Source organism: Poecilia formosa, unplaced genomic scaffold (genome assembly GCF_000485575.1).
Source record: "Poecilia formosa unplaced genomic scaffold, Poecilia_formosa-5.1.2 Scaffold191, whole genome shotgun sequence".
Classification (NCBI taxonomy): Eukaryota; Metazoa; Chordata; class Actinopteri; order Cyprinodontiformes; family Poeciliidae; genus Poecilia; species Poecilia formosa.
Genome location: NW_006800130.1, coordinates 70,045 through 85,127, shown reverse-complemented (window position 1 = coordinate 85,127; position 15,083 = coordinate 70,045). Strand labels below are relative to the sequence as shown.

At 38.6% G+C, this 15,083-nt stretch overlaps 1 protein-coding gene across 7 annotated transcripts in view; it reads left to right on the top strand.

Annotated features, from left to right (window-relative positions):
* The window catches only part of scaper (S-phase cyclin A-associated protein in the ER), a 66,434-nt gene that overhangs the window by 42,704 nt on the left and 8,647 nt on the right, over positions 1-15,083 (top strand). For all 7 annotated transcript variants that reach the window (XM_007566364.2, XM_016678813.1, XM_007566363.2 and 4 more), the window contains 5 exons: positions 3,738-3,861; positions 8,159-8,388; positions 10,490-10,645; positions 12,669-12,903; positions 14,292-14,441. In XM_007566364.2, coding sequence (XP_007566426.1) covers positions 3,738-3,861; positions 8,159-8,388; positions 10,490-10,645; positions 12,669-12,903; positions 14,292-14,441 — 895 coding nt within the window. The remainder of the gene's footprint in view (positions 1-3,737; positions 3,862-8,158; positions 8,389-10,489; positions 10,646-12,668; positions 12,904-14,291; positions 14,442-15,083) is intronic.

Sequence of the window (15,083 nt, the reverse complement as noted above, 5' to 3'; positions counted from 1 at the left end):
GGAGCTAATTTCACTTTGTTTTGAATGTTGGCATATTAAATTGAAAGGTCAGTTGAGCTCCTAATCCCCCAGTAAATCTGATCATGTGTAGGCCTGTGGGTTAGCAGGTTTGAAGCTCAAGCAGGGTTTGACAGGATCAGGTGTGTGTTACTCCTTTACCTTTTAGCCTCATTTCTTTATAGACGTAAAGAGATTTTCACAGGTAAACCCATTTGCCCTGGCTGGAAGAGGTTAACCACTTGGTGTTAGTGAACAGATTATGGTGTTTCATTATTTTTGCATTTATGTCTCTAAATGTTTGTATTTGCATTAAATCAGCCTGTTAACACTTATGCCACAGGTGAGATAAGATAGTTGGTGGTTATGGTCATTTTTAAACCCTATTAACCATAATCCCCGTGTAATAAGGCTTCCATTGTGTTGTGGGTTAAGAAATCTGTCCTGCTCACATTGACTGGCAAACAGCAGTCTCCAAAATATTTCTGTGCAACTTGAGAATGGGCGGTGTGGCACTTTACCAAATTGTTCCTCAAAAGAGCTGTCATTGGGGGGGCTTCAGACTGTGAGATTCCCAGAGAGGTTGTACTATCAAGTGTCATGCTCATCAAGCTCAATTAGGTGGGAGGAAACCAAAGACAGATCACTGTCGTGGTCCATTGTACAAGTTAGTGTAAGGCCATAAACTGAACATGCCTTTGACAACCTCTTCATTTGTCTAGAAATGACCATGGAGCCAACCTTATTAGCTGGCTTACAAAGTTATTGAGTGCTCATTACATGGTGCTGGGAGCCTAATCTGTCTTACCAGACATAAGGATATTTTTCTTAGAGTGGGCTTGGCAAGTCTGAGAAATGCAGCATATGGGCTCATTTAAGTTAATTTTGACTGGTAAGCCACAATTATTACATACATTTGTCCCATGGCTTTGTTAATGCCCATTGTACAAGTTATGTTTTTGTCTTGCTGATGCTGTGTCAGAATTATGATAAATCCTTGTTTCCCTGTCGCTCCCAAAGTTGAACTTAAAACTATTAAGAACAACAAATTACACATTTAATTTGATGCAGCCAGCAGGAACACATTTCAGTACACCAGGATTTTCCGTAACAAATCAACTACAGATTATCAACAGAGATTTTACTTTAACAGTGGGGAAAACTATTGTCCATTTTCAATGTTTTGAAGTTTGTTGCTTTAATCAAGGGAGCCAACACTTTATACATTTTTTACATGAAAATGCAGAATTAAAACATTTACACAAATAAGTTACACGTGTCCCCACAAAAGACATTTGGAATCGGACAAAATCCAAATTCTAGATCAGCTTGGTGGATTCTAAATCAAACCAGGATTTGATGTCTACAGGATTTGTAAAAAATAAATAAATAAAAAACGTGACCACATCTTTAGCTTTATTGTACAGTAAAACAATATAATCTTCTATGCTGATAAGAAACTTCCTTCATAAACATACTTAATTAAATGGTGGATTTGGATTTGGATTTTTTTTTTACTTGACTAATTCTGTTGGGGCATTACAACTTTTTCTTAATTATGACCTGTATACAATTTAAACTTTTGTGTAGGTTTGCATGCAAAATATCAGATGGTAATCATTAGCAATATATATATATATATAAAAAAATTATAAGAATTGGGGGGGAAAAAAACACTTCCTAAAACTTTCGAATTGCCCATCATGGTGCTCCGGTGGTTTAAACTGCTGGAATGACCAAAACAGGCTGTCAATTGACAGAAAGAAGGCCAATTTGTGTTTTTATTCCTGCAAAGAGAAGACCAATTCAGCTGTCTAGAAATATCTGTAGCAAAAAACAAGGTTTGGAAGAAGTGCCAAAAATCATTAAGCCGGCGCTATTTAAAAAGCATGGTTGGCAAGCTGCGAGCCATTTAGTTGTCAGTTATACATTTTCATATTTTAATACTGTAAAGTCATGCTATTTTTACTCAAGATAACCAGTGTAAATCTAATACACACCCATGTTTAGTACTTGTTAAATGGAACACATTGCATTGCATGTTTAAAAAAAAATTATATATATATATAAAGCAAATTTTCTTTTTACTCTGCAAATCTAAACTCTACATTTAGTTTACAGTTAGTTCCTTAGTCAGAGTTTTTTTTTTTTTTTTCCTTGATAGAGCAATCACTTACCTCTTTATACGCGGCTTAGGATGAACATTTGGCAAATGGAGTCTTGAGTCTCTGTGTAACCTGAATGCTATTGACCAAAGTGAACTTTATCTGGCCGTTTTTAAACATTTCTGTGCTAGTAATTAAGCCTGTCCTGCCTTGCCATTTAATCTGTGATAGATGGCAGATAACCCCGCTATTGTGCTCTACTTTACTCAACAAGTGCATAGTCAAATACCACAATAGTGACTCGAGACACCCAGAGTAACTCCTGTCCTTTAGTGGAATGCTTATGGCTTGCTCTGGCTGTTCTCATAGGCTGTGTGAGGTGTGTAATTATACAATAGCATTGTGAAAAAGTATTTGAGTTGTCGTTTTGCTATTTGCATTGAAGCTTATCTCTGTCGTGCCTTCACTCAACAATCAGGGTCTGAGAATCTGAAGCTGCAAGACTGCACACAAAGCAAAGTCTGGTTGGGTTCTCAAGTTACCTTCCCTCTTGTTACACATAGCCTAATCTTTTTTTCTGTTACTATTTCCAAAGTGTGTGTTGGTTGATAAACTCTTACTCCATCTGTCACCTAAAATTGTAACAATTTGTAAGGAAACCTCTATTGTGATTTTTATTATTTTTGTTTGTTTCTTACGCTTTATTGTTAGCAGGTGTTAAACTTTCCTGTCTGATGTGAACAGCGTGCAAACGGTCCAAATATTGTGATTCACACATTAACGCCACACTCTGTGTCGGGCAGTTTTGCACTTCTACGTCAGTAACGACACACAAAAATCTGCCCACAAGAAACGCAAAGCAAAGAATAGCATAAGTTACTGACAGACTACAGTGAGCCCTCGCCTTGTGTATTTTCCTCTGCTGTGCCAACGTGGTTTTACTGAAAACGCACAGCAGATGTGAAGGTTCGGTACATATCAAAATGTTTACCAGTTGAAGTAAACATGGCCTACTTTAGGCACCGAAGAGGGGGATTCCTTTCTTCCCGCGAGCAGATAGGATACGCCATTTCTCTAATGGCTAAAATATACAGTTGTCAAAAAATATTAACTGATGAAACGGGGCGAAAGGGGAGTAGCAGTCACCGCGGAATGATTGGTCAGTTATCTGAAGCATTAATCTTCTCTACAGCGTGTTGTAGAGCAGACAAAATACAGAGGCTGCTGCCCGGGGCTGCCTGGCTGCTGTTGGGAGCTGCTAAGAGAAATTGTTTTATCTCTCCAGCGGAAATGCTGCACCATCTCTGCCAAGATGGGACTAAGATAGCACTCAGCACCTCTAAAGGTGGCTACAGAGGGGAGTTTGTGCATTAAATAGCTGATATGAGTGTTTTATTTCTCAAAACTGCTTCCATTCTTGCACAGTCAGTGAAATATCCTTCTGACGGCTGGAGATAAAGAGCATCCTTAAGAAAGCACAATTGAAGAAGATTAAGTTTGCCTTCCTGAAACCTCCAGGTAGCCTTTCTGGTTCCCAGGTCCCATGAATGACTGATTGCTGTGTTTTTAAAAGAATTGCAACCTGAGTTTTATTTGAACTACTGATTGATAATGGCTTGTCTTTCTTCTTGTTAGATCTCTCTGTGCTGCTGTAAATACCTACTGTCTGGCATGTTCCTCCTGCACCTTCAACTGCAGTTATGTGCTCTTTAGCAACAAGATAGTCTTCCTCATGGACCTGCTGCTTCACCAACTAACAGTAAGTCGAGACAAACATTGTGTGGTTTGCATAATATTTTTCTATTTTAGATACTAATAAGGATTAAATATTTTGTGATTAGACCTCTAAAGCATTTCCTAGATATTTTTTCTCACATCAATTTAGTTAAAACATCACGTTTACTATCAATTTAAACTTTAGGAAAAGGTTTAAATTAGTAGAACACATTTCTTTGTCTAAAAAGAGCAACGAATCTACCTTGCAATATATTCTGAATTGTAGCCTCTAACATCTTTCATTATTATTTTTGTAAAAACTACAACTATACAGTTGAATAATTTGCTGTAAAATCTTAGAAATTTGTACTGATGATGAACTTGACATTCAGTGTGTTCTGCAGTTTTGTGGAGGTTGTGCTTTCCTTTTTTTAAGATTTTGAAAAGCTCTGTAATTAGATCTAAGAATAGTAAAAAAGCCCATCTTACTGCCTAAATACATTGTTGACAATCAAAGTTTCAATGCCTTGTTGTGGAACTTTATAGTTGCCAAATATTGTATCATATTGTATCCTTTCCATTTACATAATTTCACACACTGATACTGCAAGAATAATTGTAATTGGATGTAATGTAATGCTCTGGAAAAAATTTAATTCCACCATGTTGGAGAGGTCTATTAAAAAAGAAAAATTAAATAAAGCAAACAAAATATAGTGCTGCTGTGAAATTACTTGTAAAATTACCATTGCCCGTCGTTTTTGTGTACTGTTTAGCAGTACAGTTAAAATACTGAACAAAACTGTAGTAAAGAAACCTTTTTATATTTAGGAACTTTTATATTTCGAGCCGTATTTGTCTCTGTATGGCTTTGACTTTATGCAGATTTACTGCCGAAAGACAGATTTTATTTTAGTTTTTTTCCAACATATTTTGATGAATTTTGTTTTCATAATAATAATAATGCATGTTTAAAATCTTTGATTGATAGATGTTATTATGCTCTAACAACACTATAAGGCTCGTGATGTCGGGCAGCAAACAGCCCAGTTGGAAGAAATTTTTCGGCTGGCATTAAGTCATTCCAACAACGCTCTGAAAGAAATCTTCTTGTGAAACTGGCTTATTGTTACAAAAATTATGGTGTCAGTGGTTTGCTTTAACTGGTTGTTAATACCTGTTATGATACTAATTTATTGGCTGTGAAAAACTTTGATTTGATATCTTAAGTGCAAAAGCTACTGAATCGCATGGCAAAGCCAAAAATCACCAAGCTAATTTAAAATTTAAAAATTTAACGTACTTGTGTTTCTAAGCAAGTTAGTTTTTAAGCTATTTTACTTATGAGTTATTAAAAATATAGGTCTTTAATTGGCATTACAAGGTCTTAAAAGTCAAGAATTAAACCTACTGAAAGAATATGTACAAATGAGGAGTCCCTGAGAGCTACTTATACAGGTATAAACTGTTATTTAATATATGTTTACATTTATATCTAGTGTGAATTTTTAAGTTCCTACCATCAACCTGGAAAATTCTACAATTTTGCCTGATTTACTTCAAGAATTTATCATTTTTTATATATATATTTTTTTTTTGAATTTCAATCACTTGCCTTCTCCCACAAAAGGTCTTGTAGTTTCCGCCTTCTTTCTGGCATCATAGAGTGTACCACAGTGTTAAGGAAAAGCAAAGCAAGACTGAAAGTTGTGAGTCCCAGTGTTCCCCACAGATGCCTCCTGACAGAGGGAATGTGAGTGCTCAGTTAGAAAAGGCAAGCAGGCTGCATTGCGGCGACATGTCGGCCCATATCCTTCAGCACTCTGCTAGAAAGACTGTAAACATCAGCTCACTCCAAACATCCAACAGTGGCGGCTCTGCACTCACAACACAGACAGGACAAGGCACAGCCACAGGGTTGTGGTGCATGCATGAACTCTACTGGGGCTTCCTTTTTCAGTCGAGTTCCAATCCAAAGCAGTCGTATTTCCTCGGGGCAGAGAGGGAGAGGTTAGCCTGTATACTCCAGTTTATATAAAACACATCCCAGCAGCTGCTCTGCTGATGGACATCTCCAGCAGCACTGCGGGAGATGAACTTCTTCTTCTTTTTCAGTGTAAATTGAGCTCAGCAGTTACGCTCGCTTCCACCGTTGTTTTATGGCGAGTTGTGATAAAGTTTTCAAAATTACCATTAAACTTAGGCTTTTTTTAGTTATTGTATTCATAGGCATGCACTTATTGAGTGCACATCTCATTTTGGTATGCGTGTGTTAGCAATTGAGTGCAGCAGTGGGGGTTGGACTGAGCATGCCCTCATTTAATTAGATTTGTGGAGAATGTTGGTGGATTTACCTACGCTGTCAGCATTCGCCCTGGCTGTTGGAGCAAATGTGAATGTTTTACCTTTGCCAGGTTTCACAAAAGCAAAGGCACTAAATTTCAACTGTGGCGCTCTGCTTATGTGTTACATATGATGCTTGGAATGCAGATGAGAAGGATGGCCATCCTACTAGTTTGTCTAATTTCTCTCAAAGGCTTTCTTTTTTAAATAGGGCAGGATGTCCAATCCAATAAACTTTTTAAAGCACTTTAAAAACCACATTGGACCTAAGTACTTTACAGAAATGTAGGGATGCATAAATGGATAGATGAATGAAAAATAAAAAAATAAATTAAAAAGATATAAAATGGCTGTGAAATTACAAAAATTAAGAATAATAAAAGATAAATAAGTGATAATACTGAATAGAATAGAATAGCGTTTTATTGTCGCTGAGAAAAAAACAATGTCCGAGGACAGTGTTAAACCAGTGAAATGCAGTTTAGCATCCTCTCACAAGCAGCAGTTAAAATATGAAATCTATACATGTGCAGTAAAATTCTATACATGTGCAAAAGAAACAACAGATTTTCCAGAGATAATCTGGAAAAATCTCACATGGTATTAAAATCCTGGGGGAAAAAAATGTTTTAAGATGGGATTTACAGACTGCGAGGAGGCCTGTAAAGAGGCAGACCGTTCCATACTTTAGGAGCTGCTAGGCATAGATCAAAAACCAGCGATTAAAACGTAAAAATAGGATTTTTTTTTTTCCCCCCCATACCACACTGACAACAGCACTCTTCGATGTGGGAGTAATTCTGGGAGGAGGAATCAAAGTTGACCATTTTCAGTGTTTGTGAGGTTGGAAGAAGCACAAAAGTTTTAAGATTCTAGGGGGAAAAGTGTTTCCTATCGGGTCATGATGTCTGTTCATTCAGGCTTCCATAAGTGGGAGTTGAATTTCAGCAGATTACAGGAAACCGTAAGAGTTCAGTTCTGTGTGTCTGTCTTGAGACATGGTGGATTTGGAATACTGGTAGACTCTTGGATATCCTAAAAGGGACCTGTTATGCAAAATTTAGTTTTTGCATGTTTTTGTCCTTCTGTTTGAGTCTCTACTAACCACCTAGCCATTTTCTGGCAATGAGTTCATCTCTTTTGGTGCCTGCAAAGTAAGCCGTTTCACAAACCTCCGATGTATAAAGTTGCAATTGGCAGGCATTGCCCTGTTACCGAGCAACCTCATTCAAGCACAGCCCTTCACCTAGCAATCAGATCAGAGCTCTGGCATGATTTGGTCAACTAGCTTTACCGCTGTATGTGTTGTATGGAAAAGACCAGTTTTGTTGTTGATGTACCAGTTAGAAACCACATGCTGCATTCTTGGTGGTTGTACAGGAGGCTTCACTGTACACTGCACAGTTATACATCTTTTAGCCTTTTTCAAATGTATAAAGTGTGAATGTAAATGTTGAGTTGTTGAGTGTGACGCACTTGCTACCTGTCACAATAAGGCACTTGTGAGTTAAACACAACTGGAACATCGCAATGTAGTGTTCTTACTAAAATTGTACAGGCCTTGTAGGTTTCCTGTCATTCAAAGACAGACAACTTAGTGGGTTTGGTTTGTTTTTGAGAAAACAGTTTTATTTAACTCAAAGCATGTTATTGCTAAAAAAAGTAGGAAATGGAATAGAAACAGCACTTTCAATTAGTTAAAGCTTGTCATTAGGTTAGAGCTTTTCAATACTGATAATCTGAAGGTGATCACCAAATCTCTGATTGGGGCGTGTTCTGGTTTGTCCAAACACTAAAGCCTTTGAGAATTACCTTTTGCATTCACTGACAGACCTTTAAACCAAGTTCACCAAATAATCTCTACTAACAAAGTAGTATCACTTTGGTAGTACTACTACAATGTCTAACATGACATTAGCTTCCACTTGTGTTTTTGTTGAGTTGTTTTTTGTCGAATTCTTCTTATTTATGCTTTTCTTTTTCTCCTGTCTCATCAGCTGTATGTTCCAGATGAAGACAAATCCATTTTTGGCTGCAGCATAAACAAACAGGTCTTTGAAGGGCTCACAACAGGCCTGCTTCAGACCATTGCTGCCATTTTGAAGCCCCTGTTTCTCTGCGTTGTTGAGTCGGGCCAATGTGAAAACTTTTGGATTTCATCCTCAGGTACCAAGGTCAATAGCTCTGCTGTAGAGTCCTACAGCACTCGACTTCAAGATCTTATCAGGTATTCGTCCTTTTGTATTCAACTCTGGGCATTTCATCCTCCTACATGGTTCCTCCTTTTTCCTACCTCAATCCCTTTTTACCTGCTTTCTTTCAAACTCCTCTGTACTGCTGATGAACATCCGATTTCTTAAAGAGCAAGTCATATGTAAGGAATAGGCTAAGAAAATGTCAGAAAGCTTGGAAATGATCCGAGTGGTGTCTTGTTAAAATGGGAGTAGTGTGAGAATGAGTTGTACTCTGGCCAGGTTCCAGCATGTCCTTTTTATTTATTTATTTTTTTTTTACACATTCAGAAACTCATTCTAAGTAATATTAGTTCCTGTGGCACTTACAAATCCACATAACCAATAAGCACTTCCACAGCTTAGAAAGGTCCCCTTGAACCTGGCATTTAGGCTAGCCCCGTTTGGTTGACCTGTAAGAGTTGTGATAGTGATGGAGAAATGTGGACCGTGAGGAAAGGCAGGCCCAACACCCTGAAACTTTGTAGACTAGTGAAGTCTTTCCACCATCCCTCCCACAAGCAATGATTTATCTGGACAGAGCAGCTGCACAGGCACACCAATCTCATCCACTGACCCAGGCATAACCCCAGAGTCAGGGCGGTGCCTGAGAAAAATTGTCTCGTCAGACTGATGATCTCAAGTACGAACCTAAGATTTACCTCGACTGTCCTTTAATGTATGCATGGCTAATGAGAAAAGAAGACATTCCGGTTTTTACAGCTCTAATTATACCAAACTGTCATTAAGCCATTTCTACGTCACCCCAGAAGGGTCAACAAATGCCAAAGAAACAACAGCAAAAAGTCACAACAGAACTGATGCTAAAACGGAAGTTGTTAACTTGCCAAGATGACTTCAGTTTTGGCTGCTGCTGTTATCGTTGTCATTTTGTTGACCCGTCTGGACCTTCTTACATTTCCACATTTTATTGCACAAAGATGCACAATGAAGACCTTGCAACACAACAGGTCAAGAATAATGTTATGGGGAAGGTTAAAACAGGAATGGGTTTATAATTCTATCCTGTGAGCATCTAATAGAGCACTGTTCAGTTTGTAATCCCAAAAATGAAAGTGTATGGCAAACCTACAAAGACATGCTGTTAAAGGAGAACATCAATCCAAGAAACAGCCAAGGGGACTATGGTAACTGAGTAGGATCGGCATAAATCCACAGCTCAGGTAGAGGAAATAGTTGGCAACTTGACCTTTGTGCTCTTCACAAATCTGGCCTGTGCGGAAGACTGTTGTCTAGAGAAAAACAAATAGAAGTAGAATACACTCAAAATCGCTTACGTGTGCACAGGGCCTTAGAAGTGTCAAGCTGGTATCAAAATCCACCAAAAGGCTTAACTTTACTCGTTTCCACCACTTTGACTCTCAGTGGGCAGGCAGGGTTAAATCCAAACGCCCATCTTTTGTGCTTGTTGCAAGCAGTGATGTTTTTCTTTCCCTGAATCAATACTGTTGTACCCAGTAGCTCCACTCTCACCGCACCGTACGATGGTCCTAGGACTTCCAACTGAAGGCGGCTTAAGAATGGTGTGGTTAGGGTCGATTGTATGGACCACTTTTACAATAAAATCACGCAAGTTACAAAATAACTTGCGTGCCGTACCGCTCAGTGGAAACGAGACAGTAGTCATCCCAGTACTGATGTAAAAGCCTTGACTAGCAGCCATAATCTCTAGATTTTTGTAAGCTCGCCTTACTCAAATGATTCTTGCATACCAGAATCTTCTAGAAGACTAGCCCCGGGTCAGCAGACTGTCAAGGGCCCAAAACAGGGCTGGCACAGGGGCCACAACAGCCGTCTAATGACACTATTAGGGGTGATTTGTGGCTGAAAGAGTACAGGGAACATGATCATGAGTCCTGTCATTGGCAGAGACAAATTGAAGATATCACAGTAATAGCTGGGGGTGGAGGGCTTAGGTGAGGTATTGGCTTACAGTTGCAGTGCAGTGGGAGTATGCACAGTAAAGGCCTTTGTTTGCTTGTGTGAAAGAGCCTTTCACAAAGAAAAAGGTTTTTCTTTAGAAGCACATGCAATAAACCATGTAACGTTTTTCTCTCTTCTTCTCTTTTTCTTCAGTTACGTAGTAAACATGGGCTTGATTGACAAGTTGTATGGGTGCTTCCTGTCAGTCCAAAGCCCTATAGATGAGCACCCAAAGATGTCTGCTTTTCTGGAGCAAGCCTCGTCTCTGCTGAACCGAATGTGTGAGCTGTGCTTTGCCGTAACTGGACGGTGAGCTTTTATTAGACAGCTTAAATGTTTCTGGAATGTCTTGATCTTCCCCTGACAAATGCACACTTCTCTTTGTGCAAGTAATGGCAGAGACTCTGTCACTGGGATCCATAGGCAATCTCATGGTTACTCAAACAGAGTTTGTAGTTCCTCTGAAAGTCCAGCCAGCAAGCTGGTGAAGCTGTCGTTACTGCACACAGAGATAGAGATCTACTTGACCCAGTGCTCTGTCACTCACCATAAACCTTAGTCTGCGGTGCAGGGGGGAGCCCACCCACATGTGCCATGGCGACCTCCACTCAGAGAGGTTCATTGGCGCCGCTGACAGAGGCTAAGCACACAGTCACACCAAGGGACATAAGCACCACCATTCCTGACTTCAAAGGAAAAAAATACTCTGAGCATTGCAGAAGAAGAACATGATGTTTCTTTTTTATCCGAAGCTGTAATTTAATGGTGGCAGAAATAGTGACAGAAGACAACTAGGAAGAAAGCTTTGCCTGAAAAAAAATAATAAAGGATGTAATGCGGTACCTGTTTAGCTAATCTGTTCTAAGATTTGTTCTGCTAACAGCCTATATGTCATCTATAAGAACGTTCAGCGGGCCACAGAAATATTTGGACCATGCCAGTTGCTGTGTCAGGGGATTATAATCGCATTTAGAGGCTCTGTTCTCGCCTAGCAGCATATTTCACACAAAGCCTGTTGGCTAACATCAAGTATCAGCATGCACTGCAGGTTTCATCCCGAGGTCAAACACACTCCTGTTGTACATGGCTGCAAATCATAGATGCTGCTGCTGCAGGGGTCTTAAATAGTCTGACTTCAGTAGCTGAACGCTTTTACTGGGCGCACAATACCCGAGAAGGCCTAATTAATGGCAATTACTACTTAATTGTTTTGGATACACAGTATTACGATGCTATTTTTTTATTTTGAAATACATCTATATAGCTATCAATCAAAGTTTATTTATGGATGCCTTTTACTATTGCGTAGTAAAAACCTTCAAGTATAAGCCAAACTGACCTTGCAAAAGTATTCAGCTCTTTAATCATTTATGACATTTTTTGGCTATTCATTTTATTTAATTGGGATTTTATGCAATAGACCAACACAAAGGATTTCATAAAAGTAAACTGAAAGGAGAGATATGTTTCAAAATTTGCACCAAATAAAAAAATGAGGAAAAAAAAAACAATACCTAATAAGATCCAGTGCAACAAATTGCCTTCAGATGTCATCTAATTAATCAGTCCGTATGTGTCACATGGTAAGAAGCTGTGTAGTTGATTTGGCACATTTAGACAAAGTGTCTTCAAAAGTTGTAGACATGTTCTTGAGAGGTACCTGTGAAAACAGATCCTTTTGCTCATTTGCTCCAAATTCCTTGCCAAAGCAGATTTAGGTACCAGTGGGCTGACTGTGTGCCAGTAAGACAATGTAAACTAAACTTGCAGTTTGATGTTATTTTTGATGCATTTACTGAAAGTGAAATGTTTTCCAAGCTGGTCATGAGTTGTTGCCTTGTCTTATTTCTGCTGATCAGCATGTTGCTTTCCCGTCTCTTGTCAATATTGTGGATATAATCAAGTACATGTGGGGTTGATATCAATTAAAGATATTCAAAGAACGTCTTGTCTATAGTTCTCGACATGCTTTATAGGAATCTAAATAATTTCCATGAAGCGATTTTTGCTATAAACCTTGCCTCACGGGAGGTCTAGACTTTCCCTCTCCAGCAGAGTGCATCACTCTAAAAGTTCATCGGCAGCAAAAAAAAAATGTTATAAGCACATACACACTCTGCAGTCTCGCCCAGGCTGTCCTGATTCTCCGGAGCATAAGTAGTTCATGTCTAATCTTATTCTATGTCAATGTAACACGGCTCAGTCGAAGTTCTTTCTAAGTGTTTTTGTGTAAAAAAAAAAAAAAAAAAAAAGTTGAAAAAAGTATGTTCTGTTGCTAATTGAAATATTAATTTTCTGTTAAACAGCTCAATAATTTTTTTTCCTCCACCAGGGGTCCCAATATTTTCGACAATAAACGGCAGGATCCAACTGGACTTACAGCCGTTTTGCAGTCCACTGACCTGGTGGGAGTGGTGCATACTCTTTATTGCATCCTGCTGCACAGTTTCTCGCCAGAGTCTGCCTCTCAGACTCAAGGACCCTACGGCCCTGGGGTCATCCAGGTGGCTATACACGGCATCCGGTTCCTCAACAGTTTTGCCATTCTTGACCTATCGGCATTTCAGGTATTTATTTTTTTTTATATTTTATTTTACTTTTCTTTATTTTATTTTTTTTACTTTTTTTTTTTTTTATAAAATCTTCTCGTATTGTAGCAGACCGTCATTTTTATTTTTACTGCCAATACCTTCAAAATGGACATACATCATGAAATGACAATTCCACTGAAGTGTTTGTAGAAGGTTCTCAATAATATTGCCCAAAAGTGTTTAAATCTCCCCTCTGGACCACATAAACATATTCTTGAAGCCTGTTAATGCTAGCCATTCAAAGAGAAGTTGTTCTCAGTGGGACTAATTTGACCTGTGAACGTAAACACAGGAAACCTTTGACCCCGGGTCATGTTCTCGGGGAGGATTAGAGAGCCCAGTGGAAGAAGTTGGGATGAAACACAAGTGATTATCACTGTACAAGGAGCCATACATTACCCACTCTGTGGAGGAGAGCGTGACAGCTTTGCTTTCTTAAGTTGCCACACAAACTAAGAGCCACACAAGCAAGCCAGAATGCTGTTAATTATTTTAATGCCTTGGGGTAATTACTTTGAAGCAGCTTCCTGTCACTGACCCGCCATATTCAGTCAACTCAAAACAGCTGGAAATGAAAGCATTTTCCCTGCCAAAGTTTTATGAACATTTTAAATTATGTTGCTTTTTTGGCTGGGACTTGTAATCACCTTGTGTTTCCCATTACTTCTCTGTGACAGCTTATACATATCAGTAGCGATCGGTTGATCAAAATTTAAGCCGCTGGCTCGCCCTTCTGCTGCATCAGCTCACGAATTGGTGTTCAAGGGAGAATTTAAAGGGTCGAATGAAATGGAAATGACTTGTATTGTGACGGATGCGATCGGACGGAGTAAGCTGTATCTTATCCGGGATCTTGGAAATCTGTCCTCTTTTGTCTGTGACTTTTGAACCCGGATTTTGTTACTATTTTTAAATTGTTAAAGTAATTATACATATTTAATACCTATAATGGCACTGAGATAAAACAAAAACTTAAACTCCTAAATTTGGTTGTTAGCCCTCCAACCCGCGCCTCAGATATTGTTTACAGCTGTTTAACGCACCCAAACCTTTAGTGCAAATTGCAATGATCTTACGGTGCTCTGTCACACTGGCATGTTTAATAAATACTCTCTGAGCTCCTCCTTGTATCTCTGCTTCTAAGGAGGATTTGGCTGTTTTACATGTATGCTCTGTTTGATTTACTTCTTTATATCTTGTACATTTTCACCAACAGAAGTTCTAAACTTTTATGGCTTTGTATTGTTTTGTTGTATTGTTTGTTTGGTTGGTACTAGAAATAATCAAGGTGAAATTAAATAAATCACCTCACGTTTAAATTAGAGTGAGCGCTCACTGATTTGTTTTGTCCCTTGTTCGGCCAGTCTGTTCTTGGTGCTGAGGGCCTCTCTCTGGCGTTCCGACACATCGTCAGCTCGCTGCTCTGGTACTGTACCCAACATTCCTCTGAAGAGCTTCTTCACGAAGTCATCATCTGTGTGGGATACTTCACTGTTAACCACCCAGACAACCAGGTAAACCACCCACTCAGACTGCTGATTATTGTAGTGTTTTTTAAATCAAATGATTAATATAATGAAAGATTATAGCCATTTGCCATATAAATGTGATCGTTTTAGGGGGGTTATTTTATGTTTGTCTCACAAATGTTTAAAAGTGTCATAAAAGGGCATACATATTAATGAAATTATAGCACGACAACCAAAATCTGTAAATATTGGATGTGATTTACATAGGTTACAAATACATTAAAATATTTTAAAAATAAAATTCAATTGAAAAAGTGAACCTCATCTATAAATTCAAAATAGAAAAAAAAAATATTACGAGGAAAATGAGTTTTAATTCAGAACTGTTTTGTTATGGCCGTATTGAGGAGTCGTTTTCCGGAATGGAGCGTTAAGTGGAACTGTGAGAGAAGAAAAGCTGTAAGCAACAGGGATACCTTTATTCTTGAAAAGTTTTGTAAAGTAAAACCAGTTCAAGAGTTTAAAGGAGCTGCACAAGACTTGGTCAGTTGCTGGATTCGGTGCTTCAAGAGCCACTAACACAACGATGAATCCGGAATATGTGCTACAACAATATGAAATGCTTAAAATGGGTATGTCTGTCTACGTGTTTCACTTTTGAATATAATTTGTGAAATTCATTAATTC